The sequence below is a fragment of the Euleptes europaea genome, chromosome 17 (assembly GCF_029931775.1).
Source record: "Euleptes europaea isolate rEulEur1 chromosome 17, rEulEur1.hap1, whole genome shotgun sequence".
NCBI lineage: Eukaryota > Metazoa > Chordata > Lepidosauria > Squamata > Sphaerodactylidae > Euleptes > Euleptes europaea.
The window spans coordinates 22126878-22150692 of NC_079328.1; the positions used below are offsets into that span (position 1 = coordinate 22126878).

The 23815-nt window shown below is 47.2% G+C and overlaps 1 protein-coding gene across 1 annotated transcript in view; it reads left to right on the forward strand.

The window, feature by feature from the left end:
- HYDIN (HYDIN axonemal central pair apparatus protein) overlaps positions 1 to 23815 on the forward strand; it is a 216389-nt gene that overhangs the window by 94019 nt on the left and 98555 nt on the right. The window contains exons 23-33 of the mRNA XM_056862322.1: positions 7335 to 7431; positions 9245 to 9364; positions 11220 to 11429; positions 13728 to 13865; positions 15470 to 15647; positions 16059 to 16183; positions 16979 to 17103; positions 17653 to 17789; positions 20783 to 20910; positions 21991 to 22182; positions 22926 to 23075. Of these exons, the coding sequence (XP_056718300.1) occupies positions 7335 to 7431; positions 9245 to 9364; positions 11220 to 11429; positions 13728 to 13865; positions 15470 to 15647; positions 16059 to 16183; positions 16979 to 17103; positions 17653 to 17789; positions 20783 to 20910; positions 21991 to 22182; positions 22926 to 23075 (1600 nt within the window). The remainder of the gene's footprint in view (positions 1 to 7334; positions 7432 to 9244; positions 9365 to 11219; positions 11430 to 13727; positions 13866 to 15469; positions 15648 to 16058; positions 16184 to 16978; positions 17104 to 17652; positions 17790 to 20782; positions 20911 to 21990; positions 22183 to 22925; positions 23076 to 23815) is intronic.

Genomic DNA, 23815 nt, shown 5'->3' on the forward strand with positions numbered 1-23815 from the left:
GTCGGTTTCCAGTATAATCTGGTGCTCATGCGTCCCTCGTGTATTTATACTGTGGTGTCCAGGAAGCTTATTTCTTGTTCAGTGAAATTCATAGGTAGATTGATCGTGGGGTGGAAGTTGTTGAAAGCCTGATGAAATCTTTTGAGGGGCTTCTTTGCCATATGTCCAGACCAAGAAAATGTCATCAATTAATCTCAAGTAAAGGAGAGGTGCCAGTGGGTTCAGAAAACGCTGTTCTACATCAACCATGAAAATACTGGCATACTGTGGAGCCATGCCAGGTGCCCACAGCTGTGCCATTGATTTGAAGGTATAACTCCTCACCAAACCTGAAGTAGTTGTGGGTGAGAACAAACCCGCAGAGTTCAGCTTCAAGATCCTTTGTTTGGGCCACAGGGACAGGTCTTTTAAGGCAAAGCATACATTCTTAATAAACATACAAATACATACTAGCAAACAGAAACAAAGCCCCAAAGAATCATGGAAATTGTAATATGATACAGCAGGGAAGTAGGACAGGACTGTGCTTCAGCTGCCATTGTAACCGAGCCCCGCATGTAGGCACTGGATGCCCGGGGGGGCTTGAGCCCCTCAGCCCCCCCATAGTTTTTGTCTATGACCGGCATGTATCTAGGTACTGGTCTCCATCTGTCCAGAGCTGGATCTATAGGCATGAGTGGACCGTGTGAAAAAAAGAATCCTCAATGAGATATAGCAGCCACTTTATACATTGCCTTCAGTCAGATTGAGGAACAGTTCTTCATCGTCAGCTTAATGTATAATGAGGCAAAAAAACACACACCTTTGTTAGCTCAATATCTGACCCTCCTGCAGCTCTGGGGCTGGTATGTATTGGGAAAATTGTATAAATCTTACAGTGCAGTCCTAAAGCAGAGTTTCATCCGTTGGTACAGGGCATCACTAAGATGAGGATTGCATTGTTTGTGTGCTTGCTGTGGAAGATGCCTTTGTCCTCTGCAAGGTTGCTACTTAACCTGCATCCTCAGAGTTGAGAGCCTGATTACCCACTGCATTTTACATATGGCTTCCCAGACGAGTAATATTTTTTTCATAAAGGAAGCATGACATACCAAGCAGCCTTCCGGACTCCCTGCATTGCATATAAGGCTTCTTCCTGGGCAGGTTCAAAGTGTTTTGCTGGTCCAAGCAGGGCCATGGCAGCCGAGGTTTGGAAGGCACATAAGCCTTTTACATGTGGCTTCCCAGACGAGTAATATTCTTTCAGAAAGGAAGCATAACTTACCAAGCAGCCTTCCGGACTCCCTGCGTAAATAGGGTTGCTAGCTCTGGGTTGGGAAATACCTGGAGGTTTTGGGGGCAGAGCCTGAGGAGGGTGAGGTTTGGGGAGGGACTTCAATGCCAGAGAGTCCAATTGCCAAAGCGGCCATTTTCTCCAGGTGAACTGATCTCTGTGGGCAGGAGATCAGTTGTAATAATGGGAGATCTCCCGCTAGTACCTGGAGGTTGGCAACCCTATGCGGTCCTATAAGGCTTGTTCCTGGGCGGGTTCAAAGTGTTTTGCTGGTCCAAGCAGGGCAACGGAGGTTTGGAAGGCACATAAGCCATGCCTCATGGTTGTTAGCCACACCCCTCATCTCCTCCCACTCTGGCTGCCTGGAACCAAAAAATCCCCAGGAGTGCTGCCAGCACCCCAGAGCTCACTGCACCCGAGTGGTGGCATAGCGGGTGGTAGAGCCACGTTGCCTCTTCCTGTGTCACCACTGGCTGGTGGAAGATGAGTCCCAGTGGTGCTACCAGTGCCTCTGGAACTTGGCTTGCACCTGGGCGGTGTAGGGTTGCCAGGTCCCTCTTCGCCATCGGCAGGAGATTTTTGGGGCGGAGCCTGAGGAGGGCGGGGTTTGGGGAGGGACTTCAGTGCCACAGAGTCTAATTGCCAAAGCGGCCATTGTCTCCAGGGGAACTGATCTCTGTCGGCTGGAGATCGGTTGTAATAGCAAGAGATCTCCAGCAGGTACCTGGAGGTTGGCAACCTTAGGGCGGTGGTAGGACAAATTTGGAAGGTGATGCTGGGTGCAAGCTGTGACTCTCACCTCCTCTCACTGGGGTGCCCCCAGGAGCTACCTGGCTTGCTTGGGTAGTGCCTCAGCTCTTGGGGAGTGTATGAAATGTCTGTATTGTTCAGCGGAGGATCCAGCTGTGGGGATATAACAAGCCTGTTTGGAGAATAAAAACAACAACACCTTCCCACCTGGTGTCTGTACATAATAACATGTACATCGGAAGGTTTTCCCAATGCCATTGTAGTGAAGTGCCCTGGTTGTCTTATAGAGTCCAATGAAGACAACTAGGAGGAGGTTAAAAAGAGCAACAGTTCTTTATGTAGCTAAACGCAGACCTGGGGGTGAAATAACCCACAAATAAGATTCACTCACCCCAGAAACAAAGGAAGCTTAGGATCATTTATGCATTCGCATGGGGCAGGCCCATGGCTGCTGACAAGCAGATTGATACACAAAAGTACCAATGCACATTAAGTGTCTACTTCACTCTAATTAGCATAGCCATAGATATTGCCCGAAGCCGTCTCTAAGCAAGTTTTAGGTCTTGTGATCTTGGAAGTAGAAAACACATTCCTAAGGATGAAGGTAATTCAGAGCTCTACTGGTGAAAGGCCGTACCAAGCACAGAGAGCATGTTTTGTTGGTTCATGGCTCCCGGATGCCAACTTCCCCAAAGCTTCCATGTGTGTGCATATGAGTACGGTACATAGTATTTTATACCAGCCCTTATATCTGGGCCTTACAGTAGCAATCCAAAAGGAAACGTTTTCAGTGGTGTAGAGAAATTCTCCTAAGTTGCATATTGAGCCTGCTACAGGAAGAACCCAGAGGCTGCCACGGGGCACAGTGCAGAGTCACCTTCCTGCGGTGGCTGTAAAGAGGGAATGCTTGGGGGTTTTGCTTCTTCTCAGCAGGTGTGAGAACAGCCTGTCTTGCTCACTTGAGAATGTAGCCACTAGTGTTGGAAATCAGTTTGAGGCCCCGCACAACACGACGACTGCATGAGTTTTGCAACAGGGACACCTTGTGGTGGTTTGGCAAAACTGCCCCAAAAGTAAGGGGAGCGGGATTTCAGAACGCTCCCTGCCTCCCACACATTCGCAGCTGGTATCTCTCTTGCAGGCCACTTGCAGAGCAGTCTTGTCAAGTTTCTAAGAGAGTTGCAGAGGGCCAAATGTTCCAGAGTTAAATAGTACCTCTAAAAACTAACTAAGCATCCAAAAATGGCTAGGAAGTTGGGGTGTGCACATGGAAATTAACTGATGAAAATCTGACCCTGATTCTCTCTTTTTCTTGCATGTCTGACCCAGATTCTCTCTTTTCTTGCATGTCTTTGATATGCCGCACCTGATTGCTGAAAGCTGCAACAATTGATAGTCTCTGGCAGCCCTCAAAAATAGTTATTTTGGCACCTTGCTGTCTACTTTTCACACAGAATACAAGGAGAGGGGATAGAAGTAGAGAAGGGGCAGAAAGCTGGGGAGTGACTCAGCAGATTATCTGACAGGTACCTTCCAGCCAGAGGAGTTAGTTGATATTTGTACTGAAGAGAATCATCCCCACAGACATTTGCCAAGGAAAATGTTTGCCCCTGGCAAGTAGGCAGTCAAAGCACCAGAGCCAGCAGAGAACAGAATTTAGCTACCTGTAACAATCTATTAGGATCTCCTTCCCACATGAGATATTTCATTTTCTCCATCTCTGAGCTAAAATCTATTGTATTAATGAGTGGGAAAATCAATTTCTGGTGCATTTCTTCATGAAAAATACATCTAAATAAAATGCGACCTATATTTTCTATTTTTCCTGACTTACAAGGGCATCCCCATTCTGATTTTGATAGCTTCCTAAATTTTCCATCTATAATCACTGATGGCAGCGCCGAGGCTCTTGCCAGGGTTAGGGCTCTTCTTTGCGTATTTGACTCTATCAAAGACAAATATTTGCAGAAGTCTTCAAAACATCTTTGGTATTCAGGTACAGGTATGGATGTCCGGAATCAGTCTGTTTCATATCAAAACTTCATCAGCCTGTTTCATACCATTAGCTCAAGTCTGAGGGGCATAATTTTGAAGTCCTACTGAAATAAGCTGCTAGTTCATAATGTATCTTTATAGAGAGTTAAAGTGCAGTACAAGCTAGGACTTGGTATATACTACCGCAAGATGTTTTGAAGACTGCAAAAAATGTGAATATTCACAATTCTGTATAGTCAGCAATTGCGCTCTTCTGCACCTATTGAAGTGCTGCCTGCTGCCTGCTTTGTGTATAATATGTGGCAGCTTAATGTGTTTATATGTCTTCTCTACTTCACCTGAAGAAGTGCTGTCTGTAATGTGAATAATAAGCCCATTATAAGTAAATGATACATTTGGATATTTGTTAATAAGATTTTCCTTTGTTAACTCCTTATTTTGATATGATATGCTATTTGTTCGTATTATTGCCACATTCATGAAGCCTGGACAGGGTCTATGAGGAGGCAGTTGCTGCTCAGATCTTCTGATTCACCTTTGGGTGTCAAAATATTTTTCCCAAGCCCATGCTTTTCATGGGCCCCTTGCTCTCGGTGCAAATTACCACAAGAATACCCAGATTGTTAAAATGAAAGCTAGAATGAAGGCACCAACAGGCACCTGATGGGACAGGGGAGATTTCTCACTTACAAAGCAATGTTGGATTTTTCAGATTCAGTCCCAGAGGCATCGCACCTCTCAGTGAACAGGAACCCACAATGGAGCACCAAGTTCCTCAGCAGCCCCAAACATTTGCACATGGTAGTGAAGACTCTGACAGGTTTGTATAAGAGCCATCAGAACAGTGTTCATGCCTTGGCATCAACACAGCAGGCCGGACAGTTGGATTACCAGTAGACATTGAAGGCCAGCCCCAAGTCTCTTGCCTCACCAAGGAATCTCTCTGGGCTTTAGAACAGAAATGGTAGTTCTTTTCTGGGCCAAGGGCACCGCTGCTTCCCTGGGAACCTCGGTCCAGCTTTTATACAGTGTGCTGTGCGGAATGGAGAGCAAGAAGTCAAAAGATAGCAGAGGCACAAAGAGGACTGGACAGTGGGAAAAGCAGGAGAGAGACCAAGAGAATGGGATATTTATCTATGACATCAGGATTCCTCCCTTCTAGCAAGGAGCTCCACTTGGTATTCCTGGAATTGCCTGTTTTATGCAGACCACAACTCTGTCAAGCAGAAAAATAGTACCTGGCCCAAAGTTGCCTGTGAGCTTCACTGCTGAGTGAAGGTTTGAACCCAGGGCTCTCTGTTCCAAGTCCAGCACTCTCACCCCACTACAGTTCACTTCCTGCTTGATCATTAGAGCTGATGGGATTGTTTATGAGTCACTTTTATATGCCACCTTTCTTTGTTGAGCATAATGCAGTGTATAAAGGCCCACAGGCCAGCTCTAGGGTGAGGTGAGATGAGATGAAGCGAGGCTGTGGCCTCAGGTAGTGTATATTAGGGAGTTACAGCCTCTTTCTGCCACTGCCTTGCCTCATCTTGCCTCCCCCTGTCCCCACCCACAGACATAGAGCAGTTCCTTTCCTCCATGTTCCTCAGGCATGGGAAAACATAGCATGGCAAACTTCACATGCCCAATAGGGCTTCTCAAACTCTTGATTTTGGGATGTTCTGTTGGGCATTCATGGCTTGCCATACTATGTCTAAAGATGCCTAGGGGATGAAGAAGAAAAGGAGTGCCGATTTCTCTGTTTATGGGGCAGAGGAAAGGCAACGAGAGCCGCCCTCTGTGGCCTTCGGCAGCACTCCCTGTTGAGCCATCATTGCAGAGGCCCAGCAGATTTGCTGAAGCAAAGCAGGTCTGGATCAGGGCTTAGCTGGGAGACCTTCTGGCTATCCTAATAAAGAGAGGTTAAGGTCTACCATTACAGGAAATTAAGCTTGTGGGACTGACAATGTCTGAATTTGGTATGGAATCACAGCTGGCTGTAGGAGGCAAAACAGTACTCCACCCAAGCACAGCAGTTGCACCAGCAGCCACATATATCTGCAATGTACCTGGTGGCACCCACAACGCATTCACACACAGCCCAGGGTGTACTGCATTCTGTGCCTGGGTTGGTCGCACTTTGGCAGCACAAAGCCAGATGCAGATCTGGCTCTACGCTGCTTCAGTCTCGTGGAAGAAAACGCAGGCTATGAAGTATTGGGACATGGAATGTGGTGATGGTCATTTCTCATTAGAGCTGCCTGGCACTTTTCTTATTCCAAAGATAAAATATCAGAAGCAGAACTTACTTCAAAACTTGCTTCAGACCTTTCAAAATTAATCAATGGCTGCATTCTAACATCATGATAAACCACAGTTTGTAAACCATGGTTCAATGAGCATTCTAATGCAGGCTTGCACAATGAACTGTGGTTTGTTGGTATGTGTGGAGCCAGGATTCTAAACTGCAGTTTGCCCCTGTCCTCACTCACTATACTAATACTCAATATAGTTTCTTGTTATGTCTCAGCTCAGACATTCCAGTTTGTTCACTAGCATAACCCCTCTCAGTCTCTGGCAAACAGAGTTGGCTGCACGGAGTGGCAGAAAAACCTAGCAGCTCCAGCAGCAATCAGCTAAGATGGCCCTTTCTCAGGACACTCCCTGCCTCTGCCTTCTTTCTCCTCTCTCTGAAGGGAAATTTGAAAGGGAGAGAAACAAAAGTTACCACTTAATCACATGCTGTAATTCAGTTTGCCAACATACATAATAGATTTTGCTGCACAAATAACGTTGTGACAGTGAAAAGCTGTTTGCAGTCATACCTTCTTTCCCATAAGGAGCTCCCAGTTTATATTGTAGGAGACAATATGTGAACAAGGGGCCTGGCCATGATGGTGTTTCTTCCCAAACTTTTAATTTCCCTCTTGGGGAGGGGGGAAAGATTAGGGAATGAGATGAAACAGCAGGCAGATGTGTGGTGGGAGAGCTGTGAAAGATGTGTTTTGTTTCACATTAAGACATTTAGGGAATGCAGTGAAACTACTAGGCAGAGAGCAGTCTGGCTTTCCCACTTGTCCCTGCCCACTGACTACAGCCTGCCCAAAGGCAAGCTGCCTGCATATGTCGCAAGGCTTCTGGCAATGCATGGGAGTTCAGGATAGCCTCTGGAGATTCTGCTTAGAGGCAGGAAAGGAGCCAAGCAGCAGTCTATCTAGGAGGTTGACAAGCAAACTGTGGTCTGTTTAGTATGCCTGAGAGATTAACCAGAATTCATGACTTGAGTACTGTTAAGCACATTCCTATCCCAATCTTTGTTTTCCATTTCCAGAGATGAGGCTATAGAAGAATCTCTGAGCTTTACAAGTGAAGAGGAGGTTTCTGTTAAACAGCTTTCAGATGCTGGGGGTGACACTTCAGAAGCAAAGGTAAGAGTGCTTGCCAATAGCACCTGGGTTTTTCCTGTTTGAGCATTCTCTGCTGCCCAGTAAAGAACAGCAACATCAGCAACCTTCCCGGTGATGCTCTGTTCACTGATGCATAATGAAACGGTGGCTTATAATAAAACTTCCTTCTGACTGGTGGAATGGAGTACATTCTTAACCACTGAAGAGTTCTGGCCATGGATGGGGACTCAAATCGAGTGATCTTCTGCCTCCCACGGTTACTAGCAAGCACTTGTTACTCCTGAGAGACAGCCTGCTTTCTGTTTTCTTTCTTTTGATCATTGTTGGGGCTCTGCAGTTTGTTAGAGAGGTTTCAAAGACTTCATCATTGCAGGCATGAACTACGGGGGCCTTCCACAGGAAATGCTTTGTCTACTTGGCATAGCCTGCTTATGGAGCAAGTTCTCACAAGGATGCCCTCAATTTCACCAGTGGGGGAAAAACACCCTTTCATTACAATTCTGTGCTGGCCCATAAGAACTTAAAAGCAGCCATGTGTGGACCATTGGACTTGTCCAGCACAGCTGTTCATTGGTTCCTGTGTTCTCTTTTACCCATGAATTTTACTCATATTGTTCTCTGTCATCAAATGGTAGCCATGAATGATGTGATGGAACAGCCCCACTGACCTGAAGGCCCTGTTCCAACTTGCCCTCTGAGGCATTTGGGCACCAGCAGCAGAGCAATATCTCTGCCAAGCACAGGCCACCCACCTGGCTTTCCCACCCCTTGGAGAGGCTTTTCTTTCCCTCTTTTTGTTTACCCATTGCCACCACCCAGCCTTGGTAGGAATTATCAACTGAGAGATGCAGTGCTTGCTGCTTCCCTTCCTTGTACTGTCATTCCATGGCCTCGCCTCGTGCCTCTGTCTCCAGCTACCCAGTGTCTGTTCACTGCAGGAAATGTTTACTGCACTTGCACACCACTGGTGGGATTAGCCACTTGCCAGTTGCCGTTCCCTCTCTTGGTGCTTATTTTAAAATAACGTTTTCAAATGGTGGTGGTCTAGGCGGTACTGAGAACAGCCACCAGCATTAAAAGTTATAAAACATTTATTAAAAAGAAGTTGCACATATGCATACTCTCAGCATGCAACAGGTTGAGATAGGCATCCAAAAGAAAAGTGTAAACCTGCAATTCCTCTGTCCCTCACTCTGTACATGCCCTAGCTGATGTTATTCTAAGGCAGGCTCCTTCACTTAGAAGTTACAGTGGCTCTAAAAGGTTCACATTACCTTGGGAGTCTTTGTTCAAGCCTGCCATTTGATCAGGCAATGGCCGCCTTCAGCAGGAGCCCAGGTGAGAGCTCCATATTCCTGGATGGAATCAGCAGAAAGAAAAGAGACCCTCCCTTCTGTGCAAAAGAGTTTTATTATCTTGGTCTGCCCACCCCCTGAGGGTGAAAGAAGCTTTTTTCTGAAGTCTCCAGGAAGTTTTTGCTGAAGTCTTTCTAGCACCTGTACAGTGCAATCTTATGCAGAGTTGCTCCAATCCAAGCCCATTGAAATTAATGGTCTTAGACTGGAGTAACTCTTTGTTCCCTGCTAAGTGTTAACCTTCTTGGCAGAAGGTATGGGATAACCACTTCATTGTCTCTGTCCAGGCCTTCCATTTGTATTTCTAAAACATGATTGAGTGATGCAGGAGAGAAATTGACTCCCCCCTCACCTGTTCTCTGCAAAGAGAGAGAAAAACTTTTTTAAACTCAGGGTGAAGGTTTTATATAATCCAGACCTCCAAAATAAGATGTGCTTCTCCCCAAGTGGGACCATGCATGTGTTGGTCTTTTTTCTAGGCCTCATTGCTAAGTGCTGATGACGTGGAAGAAGGTCTTCTAAAGAAGAACCAGGCAGAGAACAAGGAAGTGCTGTGGTGTATCGATCCTGAGGAGCATCATGCAACAGGCGTGGAAGAAGTAAGGGGCAGTTCCTCTGATCTTAGCACTTCTTTGCATTTATGTTTCCTCTCATTGTTCATCTGTCATGAATCTCTTGGTAAAATCCTAGATCTCTGCCTCTTCCTCCCCTTTAGCTATCTGTGTTACCCTTAGATTGTGTGGGTAGGATTCACCTATGAGTTTTGTCTCAGGATGTTGTCTAACCCATCTGAAACTAATAATTAGGAAAGGTAGTGAAATCATGTTACATTAGATTTCACAAAAAAATGGTGGGGTGGATCCAACCATCCTCCAGGTAGCCTTCCTTCTACCTTAGGAGATTTCTTCAAATGTCATGGCGCTTCCTCCAATGGAAGAGCTTCTTAAGTTGGAGGAAGGCTCCTGAGATTGTGGGAAGGCTTTGAACTTAAACTGAAAGGAAAGGTGCAGCACAAATATTTAAATAAATAAATAAGTAAATTTTGCTCAGTGAAGTGGTAGGATATGGGTAGAATACACCGCAGTGTTCCCCCCTCCAATTGCAGATCAAATCCCAGTGTTGAGAACTTCTGGTGAGTACTTGGAGGATGGTTTGCCCTCTTTAAAACCCATTTTCCAAGTGTCCATGGAGACACTTGAGGGGAAAGATATCATGTGGCTTGCACTTCTGCGAACCTCTGATGTAGCAGATGTGAGAAAGGCAATCTTACAGATATCCTGAGGGTCTCCAAGCACAGAAAGGAGAGAAATCCTTTTTCTCTGAGGTCCCTGGGTATGTATTTCCAGAGTTCAGGTAGTTTTAGGAAAGATTCTCCAATGTGAATTAGACAATTCTGTAATGTGGTATGTTTTAAATATTACATTAGAGAGGCTCAAGCATTACTGAGAAACCTGAGGGGAAAACCAGCTCCCGTTCTGTTCTTTGCTAAAAGATCTGGGTGCACTTTTCCTGTGATTCATAAACTATGGGATTGTGGAAGTGCTTGCTTCTGGCAGTCCTCACTTCGGGTAAAAATGGGATGTACCAGAGTGGGTACCTTCACTTGCCACATTCGGTCTGTCTTTTCTGTTTCAGAGGGTATTTGGTGGAGGGTAGGCAGTTTTTGGCTGTGTTTTCCATGCTGTGTATTGGTTTTAATGTGCGGCTAGACACTTCTAATGTTTATGTCCTTACAGCTTTCGCTGTTTGTTAGCTGCCTTGAGTTTGTGGAGCTAAGGAAGGGTATAAATATTTTAAATAAGTAAATAAATATATTCCCTCCTCCCAGCTCCACACAATCCAAGGCCCAGGCTTCGCAGGGGCAGAGATGGGATTCACATTCAATCAGTCTCCACCGGCACATCGGACAGTGGGGGAATAGGACAGAGAAGATCTCCACTCCCGCACACCAGCTGAGGTTCATCAGAGCCTCTGCTGCTTGCCTTGAGGGCAGAGGACAGCTTCGCAGATCCACAGGAATCATGCTTCCCCTTGGTGGGAGACAATAATCAGCCAGATCAACACTAGGCATCACTCTCCCAGCAGCAGCCAAACCTTCCTCAGGCAGGCAGACACCCCAACTTCAGTCCTTGTTTGTCTGAACCTGGACAGGCCAAACTTGGAAATATGATCACTATAATAATCATAACACATAGAATACATATCAAATTAGGATCATCTAAATTCTTTGGTTTTTCCCGGAAGTGAAGGTGAAAAGTGAAAGTCCAGATAACTAAGTGAAAGTCCAAATAACTAAGTGAAAGTCCAGATAACTGGTCTTCTGTGACAATTCTGCAACCACCATTATCACTGCAGCATTGATTACACAAGTGATGAGAAGATTTTAACCAGATGCATCTTTTGGATTCCTGCACTTGCTTATGAGTAACATCTGCCCATCTCCCTCCCAACCAGGTGTTTGACGTCCTCCCCCTGTATGGAATTCTGGAGCCAGACGAGACCCAGCAAATGTCATTCACTTTCTATGGCCATGCCAACATTGTGGCCTGCATGAAAGCACTTTGCTTTGTGGAAGGTGGCCCCACCTACGAGATCCTGCTCAGGGGTGAGGCCTCCCTTGTCAGTTATGCATTTGACATCAAGGAGATTGACTATGGCCTCCAGGTATGTGTACTGCCCAGTTGCCACTGGCCACTGCTGTCCGTGCACTCGACTCCCAGGGCCTCTTTTCAGCATGTTGCACAGACCGCACCATCTGTTCCTGTGGCACAATCCATCACAAAATTCCCCTACGCAAGCCCTGCTTTTCCGCAGCCTTTACTGATTTAAAAAAGGGTTGTGGGCAATTGTGTCAAGCCTGAACTCTCTGGCATGGACTCCTAACTTAACTACATCGAAATGCATCTGGCTAGATGCCTTGCCTTGCTCCATCCCCTTCTTTATCCCCCGCCCCCAGCTGGAGTTCCATCCTCCCACCAAATCCGTGGCAAAAAGATAGTGCTGTCCCTGTGTGTATTTCTTAGGTGTCCAATCCCTCCTCATCCCATGATACATCCCAGATGGACGAGAACCGGGCAAGAAGGAAGCAAGTCCACTCTTAATAAACCATGTGCTTATGGCTGGATTTCCAAAACACGTCCTACTGCCTCTTGTTCTGGAGAACCGGGTTTGATTCCCCACTTCTCCACATGAGCGGCGGAGGCTAATCTGGTGAACTGGATTTGTTTCTCCACTCCTACACATGTAGCCAGCTGGGTGACTTTGGGCCAGTCACAGCCCTGTTAGAGCTCTCTCAGCCCCACCTACCTCACGGGGTGTCTGTTGTGGGGAGGGGAAGGGAAGGTGATTGTAAGGCGGTTTGATTCTTCCTTAAGTGGCAGAGAAAGTCGGCTTATAAAAACCAACTCTTCTTCATATTTTATGTAACACGTGGCACTCCCCCATACAAGGACAAGAGCTCTAGTGCCAGAGCTGTGAGGCTGGCCTCTGAAACTCAACCTGGTTGACAGTGACTAACCCCATTCAGCCTGGCTTGTCCTTGGTCCACATACTTTCAGTAAAAAGCTGTGATGCTCCCCTATGCTCCTGAGAATCTTGACTTCCACCTCCTTACATGTTAACCTCTGATGTTCTCATCAGTTTCAGCTGTGCTTCCTAAGGTCATTCTGGCCCTCTGCTCTCAAGCAAAGATGCCCAGAGTCATCCCAGCTGTTTCCCCAGCCAGGAGTTCCTGAGGGTGCCCCCCTCGCCACATTCTGCAAAGCTGAAATACTGCATTCAGAAACACTGCAGTCAAGCATGGACACGTGCACACACACACACACACTGTTTCCACTAGTATTTGCCTTGCATGAAATGGGAGGCCAATTCTGACAATCTTGCTCAAGTAAAACATCTGCAGATACTTTGATGAAAGTTAAGGTTGGAAAGATTAGGCAAGTTCCCTAAAAGATGGCTGGCAACTCTGCACATATATAAACTACCCCATTCCCTTTTAGAGAGATTGCTGGCCATATGAATTACTGTTTCCTTATGCTGAGGACTATGTAGATGCCCTATGTGGGGAATGGAGGACTGCTTCGAACATGAACTGCCTTTATGAAGGACGCTTGCTTGAGAGCCAGAGTGGTGTAGTGGTTAAGAGTGGTGAACTCTAATCTCGAGAACTGAGTTTGATTCCCCACTCCTCCACATGAGCGGCGGACTGTAATCTGGTGAACCAGGTTGGTTTCCCCACTCCTACACATGAAGCCAGCTGGGTGATCTTGGGCTAGTCACATTTCTCTCTGAACTCTCTCAGCCTCACCTACCTCACAAGATGTCTGTTGTGGGGAGAGGAAGGGAAGGCAATTGTAAGCTGGTTTGATTCTCCCTAAAAAGTAGAGAAAGTTGGCATATAAAAACAAACTCTTCTTCAGCAGAGCCATCCTAAACCAGATTACATCCTTGAAGTCAATGGGGTTAGAAGGGTGTAACTCTGCTTAGCAAGGTACTTCACAGGTGTGATGTTCATACACATGTGTGTTTCATTGGAAGTGTTGTGTGCTGCTCACATGCCAACAAGAAGAAGAAGAGTTGGTTTTTCTATGCCGACTTTCTCTGCCACTTAAGGAAGAATCAAACCGGTTTACAATCACCTTCCCTTCCCCACAACAGACACCCTGTGAGGTAGGTGGAGCTGAGAGAGCGTGACTGGCCCAAGGTCACCCAGTTGGCTTCATGTGGAGGAGTGGGGAAACCAACCCGGTTCACCAGATCCTCCACCACTCACGTGGCGAATCAAACCTGATTCTCCAGATCAGTCTACCACTCCAAACCACCGCTCTTAACCACTACACCATGCTGGCTGGGTTGATGCTGGGCTAGGGAAGGTTAGAAAGGTTTATGGGCAAGATGTTTTCCAATTTACAAGACGGCACCTGTATTGTTCATATCGCCATTCCCCTCTTATCTCCCACTAAGCCTTTTGATCAAGTCTGTGAGGCTGAGATCACATTGCGGAATACCGGAAAAGTTGGATTTCAGTACACAGTTCTTGATGAAGTTTGGGCTTCAGCTAGCAACCCTCCACCTGGCGTGCCGCTGACTCTGCCCGTTGCTGTGAGTAGGAAGATTAGCCCCTGAGGGCTGGTGCGCTTCGGTAACTTTTAATTTCACCTACAAGCTCTTGTAACCAGATGGTGATATGGAATTGACCTGCTCACAGGCAGAAGCCTGCAGAGCCTTCATGCCGGGGGGGGGGGCACTAACCTGGCTCCCTCACCTTTTCTTCTTTTACCTCATCTTGTCTTTACTTTCTCCTTGCAGTAGAAAAGAGCAAGAGTCCAGTAGCACCTTAAAGACGTAACAAAATTTCTCACAGTACACTTCTTCAGACATCTGAAGAAGTGAGCTGGGACTTATGAAAGTTCATACCCTGCAAGAAATTTTGTTAGTCTTTAAGGTGCTACTGGACTCTTGCTCTTTTCTACTGCTACTGACAGACTAACACGGCTACCCATCGTGATCTTCCTCCTTGCAGTTTTCTTCCTCCTCCTCGTTTGGTTCCTTCCTCGAAAGCAATAAAATGTATCATGGCAGTTTGTGGTCATCTTCTGCATGAGATGAAGGGAGAACTGGATTCACTTCTTCTCTTCCCTGTTGCTTGAGGATGCTGGGGCCTGAATGGGATTGGAAGCCGGAAGGGCTGTGTAACCTTTTTTGAGCCTGTGTCCCTTCCCAGAAGCTCCAGACACAACTTGCTTTCAAGCTTGTGCAGACCTCTTTGGGGAAAAGGCTGAAATCTGGGCAGCATTTGGTGAAATCTCAGAGATTTGATAAAGCAAAACCCAGTGATGGGTACTGAAACCCATCTGTGAACTGTGGTTGGGTGTGACATTGCTGATGAGGAGGCCATATCTGTCCTGGGCTCTTGCTTAACAAGTGGCTCCAGTAATACATGGGGAGGCTCTGAAGTGTGTTGTCCCTTTCTTTACCTACGACCCTCATATTTTAGCTTTGGTTTTAATTGTTTGAAAGATAGGTTTTGTTTGGATTTAATGGCTTGCGTGTGTGTATATATATATATATACACACACATGCAAAATTTATAACCTGTCTGTCTACTCTCAGCAGGGCCACCAAATTGGCTAAAAGATAATATCTGTTAGCTGTGTTGGTGGCCCTGCTGAGAGCAGAAAGGCAGGGTATAAATTTTGTAAAATAAATAAATATTCCCAATAGCTAAATCATCTCTCTGAGTTCTTGAGACCCTTTGAAAATCCAAATTCTACAAGTACATTAAGGAACAAAATAAGCAAACAGGTGCATTTGCTGAATTTTTCATTTATTATTTTGCTAGTAGATTGTGACTATATGTTAGGGCAGAAATTTCTTTTTTAATGCAATTGCTAGCGAAGCTGTATTCAGCAAGAGCTAGCATGCTGCTTCTGTCTGATCCAGTCTGGGCCAGGACAAAGAGGATATTGGGCTATTACAAGCATGGGCTTCTTTCCTTCAAGGTGATGTAATTGCTATCCCAGCCCCTGACTCACGAGCTCTAGTGAATCTGTAGCAGTTGCAGATATCCCCAGACGGACAGGGGCCCTGGTATAAGCTGCCAATTCTACTCAGCAAGTGCAGGATTGCATTGTGTTCTGTTCAGCTTTCTTTTTAGCTAGTCGGTCTTGTTCAGCCTTCTGACACTTCCTTTTTACATTTTCTAGAATTACATTGAGTCGCAAAAGGAGCAGGTGTTGAAAGTGTATTATTTGCCTGGTGTACCTGAGGTCTTCCAGAGGACTTTCAAGATCCAAGTAGCTCACCTGGAACCAGACAGCATCACCCTGAAAGGAGAGGGAGTCTTCCCCAGAATTTACCTGGATCTGCCCAGAAACTTACAAGGTAGAGATTTCTCTTGAATCAGGTAGGGAGAAAAACCTTTTCTAGTCGTTATGACCAGCTGTACTTGAAGGGAGATCATGCTTGGCATGATACTCTTGATATATGTGGCTGCCACATCGTGCCAACAGGGCAATGTATGCATTTTGTTGCTGCAATATCCATGATCAGAAAGCTCATGTTTCCAAGGGTACCTCTTTGTGTATACTGAATCTGAAAACTACACTTATTCACTATTCACACAAAATAGCAATTGTGTACATCAAAAGGATAACGTGTCACCATCTCCCCTTACACACAACTGATCATAACAACTGAAAAGGACTGCAGTCACAAACCCACATGGAGCTCAATGTCATCTAAAAGTGCAGCTCTGTTTCTGGCACAGGCGCTCACCAATTTGTACTTTTGCAGGAAATGAACATTACAGCAGCATCCTCAGAGAGGCAAAGCAACACATCGAACACAATTCACAGAAAGATGTTCCTTTCAGCAACCTGGAGGCTCTGGATCCCCCCATGGATGAATGCATCATTGCAGTAAGAGGGGAAGCTCCTCTGTTTAATGATGGGCTGATGTAGTTTTTTTCCTGGAGGAATTGACTTGGTTTTGCAAGGCCTGAGTGACTGTTTGGGAACTTCTTGCTACCGTAAGTCAAACGGCCCTTTTGTTGTCCCCAGGGCAGGATGTACCACGAGCAGCAGTGATGGTTTTACACAGCATGACCACCACCACTCAGCCTCCAGCAAGAAGGGCAACAGTTGAATGCAAAACAGCAACCTCTGTTGACAGCAAATAATTCAGATGACCGATTTGCAAGGGCTGTCATGAGCAGAGGCCCCACAAGCAGGGCAATGGCTGGTGGTAGCCCCAAGACAGCGGAGGTGGAGGTGTGCAGTGTACAAAAACAGTAGTCAGCGTGGTTTAGGGCTAAGAGCAGTGGTTTGGAGCGGTGGACTCTGATCTGGAGAACCGGGTTTGATTCCTCACTCCTCCACATGAGCAGCAGAGGCTAATCTGGTGAACTGGATTTGTTCTTCCACTCCTCCGCATGAAGCCAGGTGGATGATCTTGGGCTAGTCACACTCTCTCAGCCCCACCCACCTCACAGGGTGTCTGTTGTGGGGAGGGGAAGGGAAGGTGATTGTAAGCCGGTTTGATTCTTCCTTAAGTGGTAGAGAAAGTCGACATAGAAAAACCAACTCTCCTTCCTCTTCTTCCTCCTCCTCCTCCTTTTGAAAGGGGGCTAGCATGGTGTGTGCTGGCATGCCAAGGGGAAAGGGCTAGTGGACTTCCTCAGCCTGTTTTTTGGGGGTTTTTTTTGCCTTCTGCAGTTTGACACCCAGTTGCAGATGGAGGTGGAGAGGTTGCTTGTTCAACAGCATGCCCTGGAGCAGCAGCGGTTCCTGGCCTGCGAGGACCCAGCCATTAGCCAGAGAGCTCGCCGGAGACTCGCCAAGTTAGTATGGAGAGCCTCACTCCTGGGGTTATTATGTGGGAGAGTCCCTGTATTCGAGAGGCTGCTTAGAAACAGCAATGAACCCAAATCCTGAGCCGTCCTCTTCATCCTAGGAAGCAGCGGAACATTTTTGCCATGGGGAGCTGGGGCTGAGATGGGCAAGGGGGTCTCTCTTCAGAAAGCTGGACTGCAACTTAATGGGGAAGTGCCCAATGCTGGTGCAAAGAAAATAGGATAAGGTGCACAAGGTTGCCTGTGAATCAAATAGGGACTTCTCCTTTATGCTTAGGGGAGTGTTCTTCTTACTGCAGCCACTTATAATTGTCCTCTGAAGGGCTGAAATACATCCAGACAAATGCAATTTTTGTGATTTGGTAGGGAGGAGAATAATGTCACTATTTTTCCTTTCCCCCCTTTCACTATCTGGAGGCCAGATCTAAGTGCATGTTAACTAGGGGATAATCCTTGAAAACTTGTTGAAGCTCCAGCCCATGCTGCCCCGCAGAGTATTAAGCACTACGTGAAACCACATGCTGTCAATCCTTTCAGAGCCCAGCTGCCTGAGTACATCTTGGACTTCGGCTACATCATTTTGGGTACCGTAAGGACACACATTGTCAAAATCACCAACACCAGCCATTTCCCCGTGTCCTTTCACGCAGACAAGCGGCACCTGCGGGATACAGGTAAAGGGGATCCATTATTCATTTCTGTTTCTAGACCAGTCCACTGAAGGACAGTTTAACATATACACTTGTATGAATTTATTAAAATGAAATAACTTAATAACTGAACCTCATCTTCCTTCCCACCAGTCTCCACTCACAATGCCAAATAGCAGGCCAGATAAAACAGATATTTCCTTGTGTCCAAAAGATACTGGGGTTGCTGATCTTGCCCATGTATAACCTCCACCATCACCCTGGCCAAATGCTGGGTAAGCATCCAGGCTGCAGATTCTGCAGAAGCTAAAATGAAAATGAGGTTCTGTGAGCCTGCTGGTGGTTCTATTAGGACTCACATCCAGCCCTGCTATGTTTCACTGGTAGTAAGAGGAAGAAGAGCTGAATTTTATATGCCAACTTTCTCTACCATTTAAGGAAGAATCAAACCAGCTTACAAGCACCTTTCCTTCCCCTCCCCACAACAGACATCCTGTGAGGTAGGTGGGGCTGAGAGAGCTCTAAGAGAGCTGTGACTAGCCCAAGGTCACCCAGCTGGCTTCATGTGTAGGAGTGGGGAAACAAATCCAGTTCTCCAGATGACTGTCCGCCGCTCATGTGGAGGAGTGGGGAAATCAAACCCAGTTCTCCAGATCAGACTCCACCACTCCAAACCACCGCTCTTAGCCACTTCACCATGCTGGCTCTCAGGCTTGCTACAGTGGTTAGACCTGCCTGTCCTCCCTCAGGCCTGTGTTATGAAGCAGGGAGGCTGGGCTGCTGCTTAGGTGCTCAGCAGCCACACTGTCAGCCCTGTTCTCTTGCTTTGTTCTTGATTTGCTGACAGGGAACAGCTGCCTCTGTATGCAGGGTTTGAATCACTAGTTGCATCTCTTCTGGTGAGACGGTCTGCACCAACCCGGGGCTAGCTTACATCCAGCATCTGGTGTGCTTCTGTATGCTGTCAGTGATGCTGGTGGAGTAGGTGTGCAAAATGAATCCATGGGGGATCCCACAGGAAAAGCCATGGAAAGTGCAGCTCAGTGGCTCATTTTCAGCCTCTGGGACTTAGTCCCCGTGGTCACCGACTGCTTCGGGGCTTCCTTTTGATTATGCATCCCTTTTGCCGACCGTCTGAGGTCACCTCGCTCTCCCTGCATGCTTTGCCCATGTTTTCTTGATGCTGTTTTAACCAGAATCTGGAAAAGGCAGGCAAAACGCACAGGGGAGTGCAAGGTGACCTCTGACGGTGGGAAAAGTTATACATAATCAAAAGGAAGCCCCAAAGCAGTCGGTGGGGGGTGACCGCAGGGAAACATCCCTGCATAAAAGGCCTTAGAGGAGTGCCACTCGAGTACATATTGCAGTCACAGCTATCAAAAGCTACTGGTGGTACAGTCCTTAAACGGAGATACATCCTTCTTAGTTCATAGGGAGGGTTGCCAACCTCCAGGTACTAGCTGAAGATCTGCTGTTACAACAGATTTCCAGCCAATAGAGATCAGTTCCCCTGGAGAAAATGGCACCTTTGGCAATTGGACTCTATGGCATTGAAGCCCCTCCCCTCCCCTAAACCCCGCCCTCCTCAGGCTCCATCCTCAAGAAACCTCCCGCTGATGGCTAAGAGGGACCTGGCAACCCTGTTCATAGGCTTGGAAGAGTCTAACTGTGTTTAGTACTTTAACGTGGCCGGGGAGGGCGGGTTATAAATTTCCCTGTGATGTTCCAGCAAGAAGGATCTGAGCAGTGTAGTTTGAAGCGGGCCTCAAACCCACACTCAGTTGAAGCAGTCCTCGAACCCACACTCAGCTATGTTAAGCTTGCTGGGGCGCCTTGGGAAGCCCACTTCTCTCTCGCCTAGGGCTGCCAGCTCTTTTCAAAGCTCTGGAGAACAGGGAGGATGCGCTCTCCCCTCCCTGTTGCTGTGCCAGTCCTCCCTCCCTCCCTCTGTTTCTGCTTGATGTGGCAAGTAGGCCACGGTCTGTGTTGGCAGAACTGCAGCAGGGGGTGGATGTGCAGATGGGTCTGTAGTTAAAGCCACCCTGAGCTTTTCACAGCTCGGCAAGGTCATTCCGAAGTCCGGGCAGCTCTGTGACCACAAGGAGGAGACTGCCAGCAACCACAGCAAAGGGAAACCCAGGAGTGCTGTTCTAAGTAGAGTTACTCCCTTCTCAGCACCTTGGGTTCCTGCTTAGGATGGCACTACCAGTCAGAGATAACAGGAAGAGGCACTAAGGTTCCAACATTCTGGGCTGTCACAGGGCCAAAGTCCACCTCACGATCACCACGTGGACTTGGAGCAGGAGGCCAACAGCAGACTCCCCATGGAACTCAGTTCAGAAGCACCATAGGGGCCAATTCAGATTAGGACCACAGTTCGGGAGGGGAGCTCTTGTTTCCCCCCCACACAAACACCCTGCTTCTAGACTTGAAACAGCCTACAAGGGTGTTACTTGCCCTTGGGGATGCACATGCAAACATTCACTACATGTTCAGCTCCCGAGAAGACAAATAACTGTTTCGAGTTGGGAAAATAGCATAAGGGGGAGGCATGCCACAGTCCCTCCTTACCCTATGCCACAGTCCCTATTCCCCTCTCCCTTCATTTCTATGTTATTCTTGTTAATTGGGGGTGGGACCTACTGCTTATGCGCTATATTTGGCGCCATCTGGAGTTTTTAAAGGTTTTAATCAGGTTTTATTGTTTAATTTTAGAATTATTATTAATTTTATTGTTGATATTTTGGTGTATCCAGATGATGTTACCCGCCCTGAGCCTGGTCTTGGCCGGGGAGGGCGGGTTATAAATTGAACAAACAAATAAATCAGGCTCCCGCTGTGCTTCTGAATTAAGTTCTCACAAGGAACTCAGTTGTCGCCCTACTGTAAGCCCCTGCAGCGATCACGCGGTAGGTGTAACGTGTAGTTTGGACCACAGTGGTGTCTTTCTTTGCAAAAATGACTTTTCTGCCCATGTGGTGTAGCCTGTGAGTCATTCTGTTGTTGTTTGAGATCAGGTTTCACCATTGAACTGGACCGAGTGAAGAACCTGCCATACTGCGAGACTGAGACGTTTGAAATACGGTTTGATCCCCAGAGTGCCAACCAGCCCCTTGGAGAGCTGAAAGTGCTCCTGCCCATCAAGGTACCTTGTTGAGTCCACACACACACACACGCACACTTTGCAGCCCTTGATGGCCCATGCTATAATTGCCCCTGCCAAAAAAAGCAAATATTATTATATTTAGAAGCATTTGTCCTGGATCATTCAGAATGTAATGTGCCTGCAGTAATTCAGTCTACAGTGAACCATGAATACAGCTTCAGCTGTTGGGAACAAATCCTGCAGTTCATGGGTGTGCTCTGTCTAAAGGCTTGCAGGGTTGTGACAAAATCTGCTCTGGGCCGATTGGATCCACATGGACCAGCAGCTGGACAATGATATCGGGGTTGATGAAGGTCAGCCAGTTGGCAGGCATCAGGAGAATTGACTAGCCAGGCAGTTTGCAGGACCAAACATAACTCTTAAGGCAGATAACCTGCTGGAACAGAACTGAGGCCATACATACCAGTGCAGACCCAATGCCCCTGTTTGCTTAGGAGGCCACGCTCTGACCCGGAGCCTACCACTCCTTCACTGAACCATGGCTTCTTGGCATGTCTTCTGGTTTCTTGGGCAAGGAGAACTGGATGAATATGAGGTCCTGGGCAATTTCCAGATGTGGTTCCTTAGGGGGCTGTCTCTGCCTGCTGCAGTGGCCAGGCCCACAGGCCCTAGGGCCTGGGTCTTCCCTGGTTTCTTCATGGCCTTGAAGACCGTGTCCTCTGTGATAGGTCTACAATGGGGACTGGTTCTGACTCACTGGATGGGGTCAGGACGGTGAGCTAAATTCATCTTGTGCATGATCAAAGCTCTTCAACTGCAAAATGCAATCTCAGTTGCAATTCTGCTTGTATTCCATATTCATGGATCTTTCTATGGTTGGATTTCTTGACGTGCCTTACATTGATAGCTATGATCCAGTATACATTCATGATACATACGCTGTTGGGGGAGGGGATTGCTTTCCCCATTGGACGGGGGGTACAGCTCGGTGAGCCTCACCTTGGGCAGCACTTCTTGACGGGCTCATGTGTATCTCACGTATCTCTCTCACATATCTCACACATGGTTCACGTATCTCACACATTGCTGCTCAGTCTGGCCTCCTATTGTCTGCTACAGGTGGTATCTGGGCCCACGTTTCACATCTCTCTCCGTGCCACGGTCATCATGCCATCCCTCTGCATGTCCAGTGACAACCTGGAATTCTCCGCTGTGCAGTGTGGCCAGTGTCAGATGGAGACCATTCAGTTTCATAATCAGCTGCAGGTCACATGCGAATGGTTTGCCACCAGCAACGAGCAAACGAAAAAGGTAAAGGCTGTGATGGCAGGAATGCCCTTTGCTTTCCCCTTTTGTGGCCGCTGGTTTCTGCCCAGCTCTTTCCACTGGGCTTGTTGATTGCCCAGAAAGAAGGGAGATCTGTTCAAAGGGAGCCTCGCATAGAGTGCATGACAGTAGTCTAGTCTGGATGTTACTGTGGCGAGATTTGCTTTCTCTGGGCTGCTTTAGTCATGACTTTATTCAGTGAGAAAGAGGCAACTTGTTCCTTCATGCCAAGGGTTACCTCCTCTTGGCCAAAAAGCAATTCCTATATCAGCGTTGCTCCCAGATAACAGTATTTCCATTTTTGTCTCGATTAAGTTTCAGTTTTGTCAGCCTTGTCCAGTTATCTGATTGCCTGCAGATACTGGTTAAGTTAGTTAAGAGTTTAAATGTTCAGAATTCACCACAGCCCCTTCTCCCACGCCCCCCGTAGGAAAGAGTGGCAGCAAAAAATCGAGGAGCCATTTCCTTGAGTTCTATTTTTCTTTTGTTTATTTTTCCCCTATGGAAAACCTCATGCATCCTTGAGCCCTGGGATGAAGGACAGCGCCACCCAACGGACATTGCACGGTTGCCTGTCTCTCTGAACCGCTAGCCCACCTTGACCTCTGTGTGCCAGCTCGTTTGTTTCTGTGGCAATGCTGCAGGCATTGTTGTAGCGATGTTTTCAAGGTCTCTTCATAGTGGCGCAGAGATCCAGTCATTGCTCACTTACTGTCTTGTATGCTTAGGTGGACAAGCACATGCCGGCAGCCTTACGTCGGAAGATGCGCCAAGAATTAAAGAGCAAGCCGCATGTCTTCGAGATGATCCCTCCCTATGGGATCCTGTCTCCTGGAGAGCGGCTCAATGTGCAAGTGAAGTTTGCACCAAGAGAAGAGGTAAGAGGTCAGGGTGACATTCATGGGGCAGCCATTTTGAATAACTGATCGATTGATTGACTTCAGAGATTTGTGTTCTACTTTCCCAGCATTTAGATCTTCAAGGCAGCTTACTAATGTTTACATACTTTATTTAAAATATTAATATCCCTCTTTCCTTCCCATCTGTGGGACTCAAAGTGGCTTGAAGAAAGCGGTTTGGAGTCTCAGCATGAGTGAGCTTCTACTTTTTGGTCTTTTACCTTTTCCTTGAATACAGTGCCCAATGCTGGAGCCAGGCCAATACCCTTCTGGCATTTCCTTTCTCTGATAATAGCAGTTGGACCAAAAGCAAAGTCCTCCTAGGAAGCAACTGCTCCCCACCCTGAGCTAATTGATGGGTAGAAAAGCTAGCAACGTCTTGGGTGGAAGGGGCCATAGATGCCCCCTCCCCAAACCAGATCCTTTCTACAGTTTGATGTCTGTTGGAATCCTCAGAAGAGATGGCTTGGCTGCCCTCCTTCCTTCACTGGTGTTGGAGGCTTCAGCCTAGGCAGAAGCAGCAGGACCTCTCACCTCCAAACCACATACCACAACCACCCCAGACCAGCCCAAGTAGGTAACAATATCAGGAGCAGGGCCGCCCGTGTCACACTGTTCTTCCCACAGACAGCTAGCAGGAAAGAGCGGCACATGAGAGCACTGTTAACACTTGCCAGAAGAGATTAGCAGTGTGTCTTCATGGTTGATGTCATTATGAA